The 16473-nt window shown below is 38.9% G+C and overlaps 1 protein-coding gene and 1 pseudogene across 1 annotated transcript in view; one reads left to right on the forward strand and one right to left on the reverse strand.

Moving 5' to 3' along the window:
* Positions 1 to 16473, reverse strand: part of FAM228B (family with sequence similarity 228, member B) — a 41665-nt gene that overhangs the window by 23077 nt on the left and 2115 nt on the right. The window contains exons 3-6 of the mRNA XM_006880715.1: positions 15485 to 15676; positions 12310 to 12390; positions 5679 to 5766; positions 5422 to 5578 (exon numbers count right to left, since the gene is read on the reverse strand). Of these exons, the coding sequence (XP_006880777.1) occupies positions 5422 to 5578; positions 5679 to 5766; positions 12310 to 12390; positions 15485 to 15676 (518 nt within the window). The remainder of the gene's footprint in view (positions 1 to 5421; positions 5579 to 5678; positions 5767 to 12309; positions 12391 to 15484; positions 15677 to 16473) is intronic.
* LOC102846168 lies at positions 1156 to 2712 on the forward strand (annotated as a pseudogene).

Below are 16473 nucleotides of genomic sequence, written 5' to 3' on the forward strand. Positions count from 1 at the left end.
TTTAGGGCTGTTGTGCATAGGGTTGCTATGAGTCGGAAACGACTCGACGGCACATAACAACAACAACAACATGACTTTCCTGGCCATAGTTTATTTTTGTCATTTATATGAATGGGAATATATGTATGGGGCATGTTAGCCTATCCACGAGGAGACTGGCTATCTACCAATCCACCAGGGGAATGACTAATTTCACCAGTCCACAAGGAGATTGGTTAGTCTCACTATTAAACTGAGCAATCAGAAGTAGGAGAATTAGATCTTCCTTGCCCTGGCAAAAAAGAAGCAGCAGCAAGAGGATGAAGGACCCCTTTTGAGAAGACCAGATTGTCTTGCTCTAGATACATCTATGGCAGCAGCAGCCATAGCCAAGCCAGAGACCTGACACGAGATGGGACCTTGGGACTGCTACACCATTTAAACATGTTTGCTGGACAACTAGGATTTGGGGGCCTTTATTCATGAGACTGAGAACTTTACAACACTGGCTAAGACTGAGGAGGAGATCTAATATCAGCAGAACTAAGAACTGTGTTACACTGGTCTAAAGCTGTGAGACTCGAGGCTGAGATGCCTTTGTGCACATTCCAGAAGCTGTCCTTACTATATTCCGATACTAATCTTGATTATAACCTTTAGTCCACCCCAAAATGGTTCTGTGTGGTCTGTGAGCTATTGCATCAGATTTTGGTCCCAGCAAAGCCGTAAGATTGATTTTTAAAGTAGTAGAAAGAGGTATGGGGAAGTGGAGGGCATGTCTAACTTCATGGGAATTGGTTTTGTGTTACTGATGCTGGTGATGGGGACAATTCCCCTTTGTGAAGTCAGTCAAGTTCAGGCATAGCCATCCCCACATGGCCTTTGCTCTTTTTACAATCTGAATCCTGCCATATCCTATGCCATCCTCACAATCTCTGACACACTAGAGCCCACTACTGCAATCACTATGTTAATCCACTTGGTTGATGGTCTTGCTCTCCTTTGGTGTCCCTCCAACCTTATCCAGCATGATGTCCCTCTCCAAGGAATAGCCTCTCCTAACAACATATCCAAAGCATGCAAGACAAAGTTTTATCATCTTTGCCTCCAAAAGATACTTTTAAAAAATTTTTAAGAAATAAAAATTTTAGTTGATGCTGTATTGAGGCATTCAAAATGTTTCCACATCTGACCTATTGTAGGCTGTCCTACAATATAGCCTCTAACAAAGCTAAGTTGTTCCAAACCCCTGGTAATAGAAGTATTCACCTTTATAGCAAGAATTTGGGAAAGTACCAAAATCTGAATGTGGTGTGTGCTTAAGCCAATTAAGTGGAGGATGTACTGTAAGACTTAAAGTTCTCATGAGGTTGTAGAAAAAAAACAAAACCAAACAAACAAAAAACTCAAAACATATCAACAGAGCTTATGGTGGCTCCATGTGTCCATGATAGGATCAACTGTGCTTTCTTTACTGAGGAGCAGAAAATTGTTATGAAAGTATTGAAGGCACAAACACAAAGTCAGAAAGCTAAATTTAAAAATGGAGCTTCTTTAATAAAATTATATTATTTGTTCTGTTAAGAAAAGGAATAAATATTTTAATATTCAACACCCAAAAAGCAAAACCAAACCCATTGTGCCACTGTGTCAATTCCAGCTCGTCACAACCTGCCATCAAGTTTCTGAGAATGTGCATCTTTACGGGAAGAGACTGTCCAGTTTCCTCTCTCAGAGCAGCTTGTAGACTCAAACCACTGACCTTAGTAGCCCAATATGCAATGCTCTACAGCATAGAGCTCCTTACTATTCAACACAGTGAAAAACTAGTATACTGACCCATAGCTGATCCTCCAGTGGGTTTTCAGAGGCAGTAAATTGCACAGGAGGAGACTGCCCATCCTTCTCCCATAAAGCAGCTGATGGATTTGAACCACATGTCTTTAGGATTGAAGCACAGCATCTTACCACTAGGTGAACTGTGTTGTTAATGCAAAGGAACAAGGTTCTAATTCACCAGCTGCTCTGCAGGAGAAAGATGGACAGACTCCTCTTGTGTGATTTATTTTTGAAAACCCACTGAAGGATCAGCTATTGGTCAGTTCCAGGTCAATAGTACACAACAAAGACAACAAGGATGGCATAGAATAGGACAAGGGTCAGATCTGTTGTACATAGGGTCACTTTGAGTAATACTCAACTCAATGACACCTAACAAACATTTGTCTAATCTGAACTCAGAAGTAAAGAATGGGGAAAATGCATTCTTTGAAGAGATCACTCCTGATGTAAAACATGAATACAGATATCCAAGTATAATATACACTTGTAGGTTAAATGAAAAGAAACCCATACTTACAAAATGAAACTACAGAATAATAGAGACCAAAAGTAGTCATGGGGGGCAGAAATCAGACTGGCAAAAGGCAAAACTACCATAAAAAATATTAGTGATTTCTACAGGTTTGAGAGAAGGAAGGGAGAGAACAATGAATAGATGGAGCACAGAAATATATAATAGACAGGTGACCTAATAAATAAAGAGTTATGGTATCCATAAGCTTTTCCGGGGAGAAAAACGAGCAATCTCCCCTTGTGCAATTTATAGCCTTTGAAATACCGCTGGAGGATCAGTTATGAGTTCATTTCAACTCAACAGCACATAACCACAACAATTCTGTATATAATGGGGAATGCTTGACATTATGCGTTTGATAAAACTCCTAGCGTTAGACAACACAAAAAGAGAAGAATATCATGGATGAGGTGGATTGACACAGTAACTGGAGCAATGGAGGTAGGCATGTCAAAGATAGTAAGACTAGCTCCAGATACGGCAGGCTTCAGTACACAGGGTCACTATGAGTCCAAGGCAACTCGATGGACATAACAACAATGCAAACTATGGATTTTAGTTGATAACAATGTCTCATCAATTGTAATAAATGTATCACATTAATGTAAGATGTTAATGAAAGGGTATGGGTAGACTATGGGACTCTCTACACTTTATTTTCAATTTTCTGTAAAATTTAAATTGCTCTAAAAAAGAAAAATAAAGTCCATTTATTTAAAAAGAAATCAACTAATTTTAATGAGTCTTCAATACCAAGTGTGGGCTAGCCTGTCAGTTTGGAATAGCTACAGGTGTCACATGCAAACAGCGTTTAAGATATTTTCATGGACCAACACTAAGTACTATCAACAAAGGTTGTAAAAAAAACAGAAAAACCACCCCTATCAGTGGCAAAATTGCCTCCACTATGGGCCTAGAACAAACAGGAACAATCTACTTCTGAAAAAAAGGAAAGAATGTAGGGAGAATTCCTTCCAACTCTTTGATACCATTATATGAGGACACCTGAAAACAGAAGAGGAAGCAGGAACATTTGAGGACAAACCTTCTGGTACTCCAGTCCCCAGCTTAAGCACAAGGTAACGGTAGTCCACCACTGGAGGAATTTGAAGACTCTCGTGTACTGTAGGTATTGGCAATTCAGATCAACTCATCGCCATTGAGTTAGAACCAACTGAGAGCTGACCCTCTAGTGGGTTTTTGGAGTTTGTAAGTTGAATGGAAAAAGATTATTCATCTGTCTTTCACAGAGCCTCTGATGGATTCAAACCACCAGAGTTGCCACCCTTGGGTTAGCCGTACAACTCCCTATGCCAAGAGTTTCCTGAAGGTATTGATAACAATGCTGTTGTTTTTGTTGTTAGGTGCCATAAAGTTGAGTAAGACTTATTATAGCGACCATATGAACAACAGATCTGAACCCTGTCCTATCCTGTGCCATCCTTACCATCTCTGATGCGTTCAAGCCCATTACTGCAATCAGTGTGTCAATCCATCTATTTGAGGGTCTTCCTCTCCTTTGCTGTCCCTCCATTTTTATAAGCGTGATGTTTCTCTCCAAGGAATAGCCTCTCTGATGGCCTGGTCGTAAGAAACTGGACTGCAATCTGAAAGTCATGTGGTTTGTATCCATCAGCTGCTCCCCAGAGGAAGAATAGGCAGTCTCTTCCTCTGTGATTTACAGCTTCAGAAAACCAACTGGAAGGTCAGCTATGAGTCAGTTCTGACTTGATGGCACACAACAACGAACAATGAGCAACATGCTCAAAGTATGAGATGAAGCCTTATCATCTTTGACTCTAAGGAACACTCTGGTTGCACCTTTCCCAAGACATATCTGGGAGATTTACTGCAGTCCATGGTATATTCAGTATTCTTCTCCAATACTACTACTTAAAGGCAATAATTTTTCTAGCATCTTTATTCATTTCCAGCTCTTAGTGCATAGCACGTGATTGAAAAAAAAAAAAAAAAGAAAATATGATGGCCTGAATCAGGTGGGCCTTAGTCCTCAAACTGGCATCATTGCGCCTCAATAATTTGAAGAGGGCCCTGACTGCAAACTTTCCCAGTGCAATATGTTTTCCTGACTTTTACAAAGTGTACTGATTGTGGATCTACATAAGATGAAGTCACTGACAGTTTCAATCTTTTCTCCAATAGCAATACACAAACCCAGAACAACTTCTGACCAAATTAGCTCAATCTTCTACAATAATGCTTGCTAGAAGTGTGTCCAATTCTAGACATAAATACTGTTTTCTTCAATCTATATTATTCTTTTACATACAGTGTCTGGAATTATAAAAAATTACAAAGCCCACAAAAAAGATAACACAATCTGTCAAAAGATAAACCAATCAATAGAACAAGACTTAGCAATGACTAATGTTAGAATTAATAAGGTAGGAAATTTAAAATAAGTATGATTAATATGTTAAAGAATCTGATGGACAAAGTAGAATGCATGTATGCACAGTTAGAAGATTATAGAAGAAAATATTTTAAATGCTAGAAATAATATCTGAGATGAAGAATTCCTCTGATGGGTTCATCAATTATGGGCATAGCTGAAAGAAGACTCAAGGAACATTAAGATAAGTCAGTAGAAATTATTCAGTGTTATATAAATGGGGAGGAAGAATGTCATAAAAAGTATAACAAAATGTTCAAGAGGTATGGACTGTGAGAATAATCATGGTCTAACATACACATATAATTGGAGGACAGGTAAAAAAGAAAGGAAGAAAGAACAGGACAGAAGAGATAACTTGATGTAAAGGTGCAGAATTCCCCAAACCATGAAAGACATTACCATAAATCCAAGAATAACATACAATAACCTCTATGTAGGTAAATAAGAAAGAACAAGAACCAAAAAGAAAAAAACCCTTACACACATAATGGTCTAACTACTCAAATCCAAAAAGAAAGAGATAATCTTACAATAGAGTTCTCGTTAAACTAATGGTTTTAAAAATCTTATGACATACGGAAAAAAAATCTTATGACAGATTTCATATCACTACAAGAAGCCATTTTAAAACTCTGAAAGGTTCCGTAATCTCTTTTATATTGACCATTACCTTCTCCTTTTAGAAAATTCACTTTCTATGTAACTTGCTGACAGTTTAAGCCAATCATCTGGAGTCAGAAATTGCCTGGAGTTAGAAATTCTTGGGAACCTGGAATACAGGATGGCATTCTCCACCTCTTTGAATTCTTTCATTGTATATATTTTGCCTGAAGGAAGATTAACAGTCTAAATTAGCACTCTTAAATGCAATTCCAGTTATTCTAGACAGGCCATGAAAGCACACAACAATTAGCAGGTACTATGTACCAGTCTCACACTGAAGAAGTGTTCTCCTTTCTTCATCCTTGTTAGATTGTGCCTTTTTCAAAGGGTCACAGAATGGTGGGACAAAAACCTGTAAGAGAAGTGCATTTTTGGTGTTTAGGTTGCAGGTCTGAGTATTAGACTTTTTCAGCCTACCCTTAATAGATAGGGGAGAGAGAGAAAGAGAGAGAGAGAGAGAGAGAGAGAGAGAGAGAGAGAGAGATCTATCTATCTATCATCTATCTATCTATCCATCTATGCAATGTTAGCCTAAAGTTAGCAATTTTTAGCCATTACATTAGCCTGCACTGGTCTCCAACTACCTTGACAGCAGACACCTGGTCTTGCAAATCATTAACAGCTGTGGGATTAGGATAAAAAGAGAGAATGCTTCCCACACTGGGCAGCAAGACTTGAGAGAGACTGAAGTAAGACGCTGGTAAGAGTGAGATCCTGGAAGGAGTGAAACCCTGGTAAAATTAAGACCCTGGTGATGGTGGTGGAGAGATTGTGGCATTGCTGTGGAGAAACTGTGGCAAGGTGTGACCTGAGGATTCTTGCTTTTATGCTGACCACAGTTAAAGGGTTTGCTATTCTTGCCAGATGCTTGAAGGAGAAGCTGACTTATAACTGCTCTGAGGCTAACCTTGCTGTATGATTGAAGAAACCAGAAACTTCTTGAATATGTGTTGCTGACCTGAAACCAGGACTTAATTAAGGACTTCTGGTTTGCTGTTAATCTGGCATGAGACTGCTAAGCAAAACCTGGATATGTATTGTGGGATATTCTTTTCCTCTCCCACTCCCCAGCCTAAACACCACTCATGGTACCACAACTGTGAGGAAAGTCTGTGAGTCAACAATGAGTAAGCGAACCTCTTGCTACTGATATACCTCTTGAGGCACCATGGGGCTGGCTATGGGCTCTTTATCTGCTTTCTGCTCTGGGGAAGTGAGGGGCTATGCTATTTTCATTCCCTCAATTGTGCTGGGATTCTCATTCTTCTCAGAGTTAGGCACAGTTTGTTGTGGTCCACACAGTCAAACGCCTTTGCATAGTCAATGAAAAACAGACATTCCTCTGGACTTCCTGCTTTCAGCCAAGATCCATCTAACATTAGCTACAATATCCCTAGTACCACAACCCCTTCTAAACCCAGCCTGGACTTCTGGTAGTTCTCTGCTGATGTGCTGTTCCAGTCTTTTTTGGATAATCTTCAGCAGAATCTTGCCTGCATGTGATATTAATGATATTGTTGAATAATTTGCACACTTTGCTAGATCACCTTTCTTTGGAATGAGAACAAATTTAGATCTCTTGCAGTAGTAAGCTGGCCAGGTGGTTGTCCTCCAGATTTCTTGGCACAACTTGGTGAGCACATCTAGGGTAGCATCTGTTTGTTGGAATATTATCAGCTGGTATACCATCAACTCCTGAGGCCTTGTTTATGCAAAACCTATACTTGGACCAGGAGGCAGTCATCAGAATGGACCAAGGAAACACTGCACAGCTCAAAATTGGGTAAGATATACTCCAGAGATGTATCCCATCTCCATACCTTTTCAATCTATATGCAGAACAGATTACCTGGGAGGCTGGGCTCTATGAAGAGAAATGTGGCATCAGGATTGGAGGTAGATTCATCAACAATCTGCACTATGCAGATGGCACAACACTGCTTGCTGAAACCGAGGAGGACCTGAAGCACTTGTTGCAGAAGGTCAAAGTCTGCAGCCTTTGGTATGGATTGAATTCAGCTCAATATAAAGAAAACAAAGATTGTCACCACTGGACCGACTGGCAACATCGTGATGGATGATGAAGAGATTGAAACTGTTAACAGCTTTAGTTTGCTTGACTCCACAATCAACACTATTGAGACCAGCACTCAGGAAATTGAAAGATGAATTGCATTGGGAAAGTCAGCTGTCAGAGACCTCTCCAAAATACTGAAGAGCAATGATGTCAGTCTGGAAACTGAGATGCCCCAGATACAGGCCATGGTTTTTGCCATTACTTTCTATGCATCAGAGAGCTAGAGAATGACTAGGGATGACAGAAGGAGAATTGAAGCCTTTGAGCTGTGGTGTTGGAGAAGGATGTTGAATATACCATGTACTGCTAGAGAATGAATAGTTTCTTTCTGGAGAGGGTTAAACCCAGGATGCTCCTTGGAGGCAAATATTCTGAGGCTTTATCTGACATACTTTGGATATGTTTCAAGGAGGGACCCGTCCTTGGAGAGGGATGTCATGCCTGGGAGGGTGGAGGGACAGAGCAAGAGAAGAAGACTCTAGATGAGATTACTTGATTCAGCGACTGGTATAATGGGCGTAGGTGTATCAGAGACAATAATATTGGCACAGGATAGAGCAGGGTTTAGGGCTGCTGTACAGAGGGTCACTATGTGTCACAGGCAACTCAAAAGCACATGACAACAACTGGTCCTTTCAGACAGGTGCTCACAGTCCTCTGCCCCTACGTCCTATTTTCTGTTTTTCAGTCACAAAACATTTGCCATTTTAACATTTTTTGTGTGCAGTTCAGAAACACTATTAATATTCATTATATTATTAAGCCATCACCACTGTCTACTTCCTTCTCAGTGATTCCCTAAGTAATGAGCCCTCAACTCTACATCTATTTTAACGATTAATGTTATCAATGTCAAAATACTGTTTCTACATAGGCATATATCCATCAACAGTACTCTTTCATAGTCTAGCCTGATGTTGTTGTTAAGTGACACCGAGTTAAATATAAGTCCTAGCAACACTATGAACAAAAGATCTAAACCGTGTTCTAGAACTATCATTATTTCTCTATATTCATAGAGTTTCCAGAGGCATGTGGTTTAGGAAGTGGATGCCACTCCTGCTTCCAAACCTGACTCAATCAGAGAACTCCACCAAATACTGTCCATGATGGGTAACCATTATGATGTTTGACACACCTATGGCACAGCATTCAGTATCACAGCAACCCAAGTTACAGTACAGCAAATAAACAGACCACTGCTATACCACTTAAAAGAACGTTCTTCCCAAAACCAACTAACATTTCACACCGGACCATCATCAAGATGCGAGAAACCATCTTCCAGAATCCAACCACTACACAGGAGCCTCCACTGCAGACTTAGTCCAGCACTACCACCTTTTAAATACAGGCACATTACCAAGTGTTGGTTGATTATAAACCAAGAGACTTCCAGCACACAGCTCATTGTTAGTTAAGTCTGGAAAATCTAATCAGCTGACACTGATTGTAGACAAAAACAGAAAAGAAAAAAAAAAAAAACCAATGACCAAAAAACCCCCCAAACAAACGTTTCACACCCAACCCTCATCAAGATGCAAGAGTCTAGCTTAGTCAGGAAAATTTCACCACAAGCTGAACAGGTTACCTATACATCTTTTCAATAATAGCCAGGACTTGGTTTTGCTGGATATATACAATATAAAAACATAGGTATATACAGACTTTTCACAGATGTGGAATCTGAAACCTATCAATGAATTTTTCGTACTCTGTTGCTTGACTGGCCTATCCGTATTTCAGTATTTAGTAGAAGTGTCTTATAAATACTTAGCATTTTGCCACACAGAATATTTAAGAGGCACAGATTCAAGTGGCAAGAGTAAATAAAATTAGTAATTTTTACTGCTTCATCAGTAAAATTCTTGAAGTAAACTCCATTTTTTAAACTGCAAGTACATAGCAGTGAAGAGAATAATGTCTAACAGTACAATTTTCTAACACTGACTTAAGTTATTCTACAGCAGCAGCAGGTTGACCCACCATTGCTTTTGCATCATCATTGTAAATGTAAACACAATGAAAAAGGTAAAGAATATTTGATATAATTTAAAAAGCTTTAGATTAATGTATCCCATTAAAGGGTCTTGGAGATGTCAAGAGTCTTTGTAACTGACTTAGTGAACTGCTGCTAAAACCTAAAATGCTCAGGCCAAATATAAAATCCATTTAGAAAGGTAGCATCCTAAGAGAATAGAGTTCAATTCCAAGTCTACTCCTTAATAACTCTAGTACTAGTTAGTTACCTCTAAGACTCAGTTTAATTCTTATCTATAAAAATAGGGCCAACACCACACACACACACACACACACACACACACACACACACACACACGTACACATTAAAGGGGGGGAAGACCTATAATTCCTATAAAAATGTCCAATTTAAATTGTTTATGAAACAAGTACACATTTTATTCTGTTTAATAATATGTGTTCCTAGCAAAAGTACATGGACTGGTAGGAATTAAAGCTAAAGCCCTCTTTAAAATGTGAAAATACAAAACAGTCATACTGAGGATTAAGGTGTGTCTGATCCAAGCTTTGGGCTTGTTAATCACCTCTTTTGTACGTTAAAACTGTACAATAAAGAAGACCGAAGAAAAATTAATACCTTTGACTTGTGGCTTTGGCAAGGAACACTACATATACTATGGACTGACAGAAGAACAAAACAAGGGGGTCTGATGGCATGTGTGGAGTCGCTGAACATGATGGACATGGGCTTGATATGGTTTTTTTGTTTTGTTTTTGTCAGAAGAAAAAACAACCCTGTCTTGAAAGAAGTACAGACAAGATGCTCATTAGAAGAGGAGATGATAAGACTTGTATCATGTACTTTGAACACGTTATCAGAAAGGACCACTCTCTGGTAAAGGACACCATGCTTTGTAGAATTGTTGTTGAGGTTGTGTGCTATTGAGTCAGGACCAACTCACTACTACCCTCCAGTGGTTTTTCAGAGGCTATAAATTACATGGGAGAAGACTGTCCATATTACTCCCACAGAACAGCTGGTGGATTTGAATCCTGTGCCTTTGGGATTGCAGCATAGCTTCTTACCACTAAGCCATGATAGCTCTTCAAGGAGATGGACTGACACAGTAGTTTCAACAATAGGGCCAAATCTCGCTATGATCATGGCACAGAATCAGTCAGTGCTTCATTTCTGTTTCACACAGGGTGGAGAGGGGAGGCTATGAGTTGGAACTGATGCAATAACATCTAACAGAAACTACATGCCTGAAGAACAATTTGGCAATATAAATCAAAATCATACATACCCATTAGCCCATCAATTCTACTTCTAATAAAATATAAAAGTTAAAAATTAAGAAATATACATGGAGGAGATATTTTATTCATTATAGTATCATTTATAATAGTAGCAAGTTAAAAACAACCAAAAGAGGAAGTTGGTCAGAAAATATGATAGTATAATACTATAAGTAGTTATAAATGCATCAATGTTCTGTTACCTACAGCACAAGTACCTGAACCTATCTATCTTATGCCTCACTTATATAGAGTTAGCTCATGTAGGAATAGTAAACCTAAAATAAAGTAGTGGGCAGGTAAAAGGCCTACCAGTTAAGCCTTCTATGCAAGGTATCTACTATCAATAAAATACTGTGTAATGGTTAAAATGAAATATTTCTGTTTATTAACATAAAAAAGACAAGCATTTTAGTGAAAGGAGAAAATGAAAGACATTTCCCCTTACATATATGCTGTGCCCTCCCCCTGCATGTGTGTATTGTTCCTTCCCTTCCCCTAATATTAGCATCATTTGCACTCCCTCCTACTCCATCCAGCACCTCCCTCCTCACTTCTGCAGCAACCCTTTGATACAATGGCTTAGGCCACAAGTCACTTCTGTGATGTCTTGCACCTCACAATGTTGTGCTGGAGAAGAGTTTTGAACATACAATTGATCACCAAGAAAACCAATAGGTCTGTCTTGGAGAGGATGAAACCAAGTTTCTTCTTGGAGACTAGGATTTTGAAGCTATGTCTCACATACTTTGGGCACGTGGCCAGGAGGGACCAATCCTTGGAAAAGGATATCATGTTCAGAAGAGGGGAGGGGGATAGTGCAGGAGAGGAAGACCCTGGATGAGATGGATTGATACAGTGACTAGGGCAATTGGAGTAGGTGTATCGGGGTCAGTGAGACTGGCTCAGGACAGGGCAGGATTCAGAGCTGTTTTACCTAGGGCAACTCAATGGCACATAAAACAACAACACAGAAAGCAGAAGAGAAGAGAAAAACGTTATAAAAGTAAATGTTTAATATCTAATTTCTATAAAATAAAAAGTTATATGCATACATACAGAAAGATGTCTAGAAAGATACACAGAAAATGTTATCAGTGTGTTAATTCTGTGTAATGTAAGAAACAAAGATTTTTAAATTTTCCTTTGTTTATAAATAAATTTTCTCATTTACTGAGTATTAAAAGATAAGACTTTCATAACAAAATGTAAAGTCCATGAAAAATTTAAATTGTTATTACATAATTGCTATATAACATTTTGTTTGGGTTTTTTTGTTGTTGTTGCTTTCTGAAATGTGAAGATAAGAGTTACTCTTAAGATGTTACTACATTCTCAGGAAAATACTATAGGACTACTCAAAACAACAAAACTCATACTATTTGTCTTTTTCCGTTTCTTTATTTCCAGAGGTGGACCTGTCTCAGAGAGTCTGTCTCTCTGAGACATATCTTTTCTAATAAACTATCTTTGCTTTTACCTTTAAAAACAAAACAAACAAATAAAAAACCCATACTATCAAAAGTTAATTTACTCTACCTTCAGAAAATTAGGGTCCTTTCTGCTCGCGTGAAAAGGATCATACTCTTTTGGATCAAACTGGTCTAAAGATGCAATTCCCTATAGGGAAAAAAACAAAAGCATGACAACAGACAGTGCACTGTTAATTTTGAGCAATGCAAAACTCAAGAATCAAACACACTATTATTAAACTTCAAATTAGTATCAATAATATATGCAAAAAGGGAAAGACCAAATTTTAATTTTATTTTCATTAAACAAGCAATTAACATTTTAGTGATGGGGCGAAATCCTCTAAATATTTGTAAAATTAGGGAATTTGTTTTTAGATATTTACTAGGTAGACATCTCAGATCTCTTAAAATTACCAGGACAGAAATATTTAGCTTTGTAAATAATTGTGTAACAAAATAAAAATATATCCTGAACCTAGAGTCCAGATTTTAAAGACTGGTTGTTGTGGTTATGGTTGTTATGTGCTGTTGAGTCGATTGTGACTCATAGCGACCCTATGTACAACAGCCCTAAACTCTGCTCTGCCCTGTGCCAATCGCACTGTCTCTGACAAACCCATCCCGATTACCCCAGTCACTGAATCAATCCACCTCATAGAGGGCCTTCCTCTCCTGCACTGTCCCTCCACCCTACCAAGGATGACGTCCCTCTCCAAGGACCGGTCCCTCCTTACAACATGTCCAAAGTATGTTAGACAGAGCCTCAGGATCCTTGACTCCAAGTAGCTGCCCAGTTTAACCCTTTCCAGGATGAATCTGTTTGATTTCCTAGCAGTCCATGGAACTCTCAATATTCTTCTGCAGCACCACAGCTCAAAGGCATCAATTCTCCTTCTATCCTCTTTGATCATGTCCAACTCTCTGATGCATAACAAGTGATTGTAAAGACCGTGGCCTGTATCAGACGCACCTTAGTCTCCAGAGAGACACCATTGCTCTTCAGTACTTTGGAGAGGTCCCTAACAGCAGACTTTCCCATGGCAATACGTCTTCTAATTTCCTGGCTACTGGTGCTAAGAGTGTTGATTGTGGAGCCAAGCAGACTAAAGCTGTGAACAATCTCAATCTCTTCACCATCCATCCTGATGTTGCCAATTAGTCCAGTGGTGAGAATCTTTGTCTTCTTGACATTGAGCCTCAATCCCTATCGGAGGCTGCAGTCCTTGACCCTCTTCAGCAAGTGCTTCAGGTCCTCCTCAGTTTCAGCAAGCAGGGTTGTGTCATCTGCATAAAGCAGATTGTTGATAGACCGTCGACCAAACCTGATACCACATTTCTCCTCATAGAGCCAAATCTACTACTAAAGATTGGTAGACACAATTAATGGTATGTGTAAAAATAGGATTTTCAGTGGCTGATGTTTCATAAGTAAAATAACAACAGGTCCTTCTTCCAAGGCAACTCAGATCGATCCAAACCTGCAACCTTCTAGTTAATATCCTAGGGCATTAGAAGTTTCCACTTCCTAGAGATGCTACATGAAGTGGAAGAAGAAACGGCTACAGAATTCTGACTAATATTTAGCTCTGGGTGGATGCGGTTGCAGTGCTAGACATACTCAGTATCTTGATCTACTTGCTAACTACACGGCTATGCACTCAAGTAAAAATTCATTAAGCTTTATGTACTGAATTCATGTTATATTCCAACAGAAAGTAAACATTAAATAATAACATTAAATACAAACAAAAAAAATTACATGGTGGAAAACAAAGGAAAAATTTTTCATAATGCATGTATTTGAGAAGCTCTGGTGACTTGATGGTAAAGAGTTGCATTGAGAACTCAAAGTCAAGCTGTTCTAATCCTCCAGCTACTCCACGAGAGAAAAATAGGAAGTCTCCTCTCATGCAATTTATTGCCTCTGAAAACCTCCTGGAAAGTTAGCTATATTGACTTTCAATTCCTGCTAAACAGCACATAACAACAATGTACATACTTAAATCCAGGCTTAAATTTGTTCCTCTCTTCCTTCCACATGCCCTTGATTAAAGGACGATGAGTCCCAGAGGAATATTTATCTGTGTTTCATTGACTATGCAAAGACATTCAACTGTGTGGACCACAACAAACTCTGGCTCACTTTAAGAATGGGAATCCCAGAACACTTGGATGTGCTTATGTGAAACCTATACTTGGACCAGGAGGGAGACGTCAGTACTGAACAAGGAAATACTGCATGGTTCAAAATTGGCAAGAGTGTACACCAGGGATATGTCCTATCTCCATACCTTTTCAATCTCCTGTGTAGAACAGATCATCTGGGCATCTGGGCTCTATGAGGAGGAATGTGGCATCAGGATTGGCGGAAGATTTATCAACAACCTGAGTTATGCAACCCTGCTTGCTGAAACTGAGGAGGACCTGAGGCATTTGTTGCTGAAGATCAAGGACTGCAGCCTTCAATATAGATTGAAGCTCAACATCAAGAAAACAAAGATTCTCACCACTGGGCCAATTGGCAGCATCATGATGGATGATAAAGAATTGAGATTGTTAACAGCTTCAGTTTGCCTGGCTCCACAATCAACACTCTTTGTACCAGCACTCAAGAAATTAAAAGATTAATTACATTGGAAAAATCAATCTGGAGACTAAGGTGTGCCTGATTCAGGCCATATTCTTTGCAATTACTTGCGATTTATCAGGAAGCTGGACAACAATTAGGGATGATAGAAGGATAATTGATACCTTTGAGCTGTGGTGCTGAAGAAGAGTGTTGAATATACCATGGACTGCCAGAAGAAGAAACAGGTTCATCCTAGAGTGTGTGAAACAAGGCTGCTCCTTAGAAGAAAGGATTCTGAAGCTTCATCTGATGTACTTTGGTCATGTTGCAAGAAGGGACCAGTCCTTAGAGGGAACATCATGCTTGGGAGGGTAGAGGGACAGTGCAAGAGAGGAAGACCCTCAATGAGATGGATTGATTCAGTGGCTGGTGTGTGGGGGTAGGTATGTCAGAGACAATAAGGTTGGCACAGAATAGAGTTTAGGGCTGTTGTACACAGGGTTGCAATGAGTCACAAGCGACTCGACAGCACATAACAACAACAACATGCTTCGATAAGGTATAGAAAATATATATATAGTTATGTAAAGAGGGAGGAGCAGGCTGTTTGGATGATTATAAACAAAGAGAACTTATTTAAGCCAACTGAAGAGGCAAATAACTGTAGTACCTTTTTATTTACGTATTTTAAAAAGTTCTCTATTTCCTCTTCTCTCCTTTTTCTAATCGTCTCATATGAATGGACATTTTCTAAAATTTTCTTCTGCAGAGGATCTGCCACGTGGTCAATCCATCTTTTATGTAGCATTTCTTTTTTTCTCACATTTACGAAGTCATGATGCTGTAAATACTTATTTAGTTCCTAGTTAATTGTGATAGAAAAGATAAATATATTATCCTAAAGCCTTTTTTGCTCTAAAAGGTCTTAGCAGCTAAACTTCATTTATATTCATAATAATAATGCACAGGGTCATTCAAGAATTCAGTTATTTATTTGGCTTCACTATGTGGCACACATTGTGTTGGATACAGGAACAGAGAGATTAATGAAGATAATATGTCTGCTTTGAGAGACAACCAACAAAACAACTGTCATTAAAACATTGGAAGAAAAAAAAAATTTAAAAAACAAACATTGGAAGAGGAACAATATAGATATGCACATAGTAAATGAAAGTATGAAGAAAGAAAAATCATCTTTTCTAGAGTTTTGAAAGATACCCAAAGTGGGAGACATTGGAGCAAGTCTTCAAAGAATGAGAGCTCATTCAGGCAGAGAAGGAGGGCTGGCGAATGAGGAAAAGGAGAAGGAAAAGACAGGAGTCAACTAGCCCAAACTGTGGCCAATGGCAAGTAACCTGGAAAGAGTATGTCTGATTAGAGTGCCAATAAATTCATTCTCATCAAAGCTTTTCAGTTTTTCATTAGGAAATGAAATCGCATAGTTACTAGGAACAGCAGTATGAAATTAAAAATGAAAAGTAATTTAAAAACCTCGAGAGATTCTCTTGGCTATGTCCCTCTTAACTTTTAATAGCACGTTCCAACCTAGGGTTATAGCACATTCCAACAATTGCCAATGAATAGTTTCTTCCTTTTAAGAATATACTCGGAATGAGGGTTGCAGAGTGGAGTATCCTTGGGGTGGGGGTGGGGATG

The sequence above is a fragment of the Elephantulus edwardii genome, unplaced genomic scaffold (assembly GCF_000299155.1).
Source record: "Elephantulus edwardii isolate Elephantulus edwardi_28Jun2011 unplaced genomic scaffold, EleEdw1.0 scaffold00009, whole genome shotgun sequence".
In the NCBI taxonomy this organism is placed as follows: domain Eukaryota; kingdom Metazoa; phylum Chordata; class Mammalia; order Macroscelidea; family Macroscelididae; genus Elephantulus; species Elephantulus edwardii.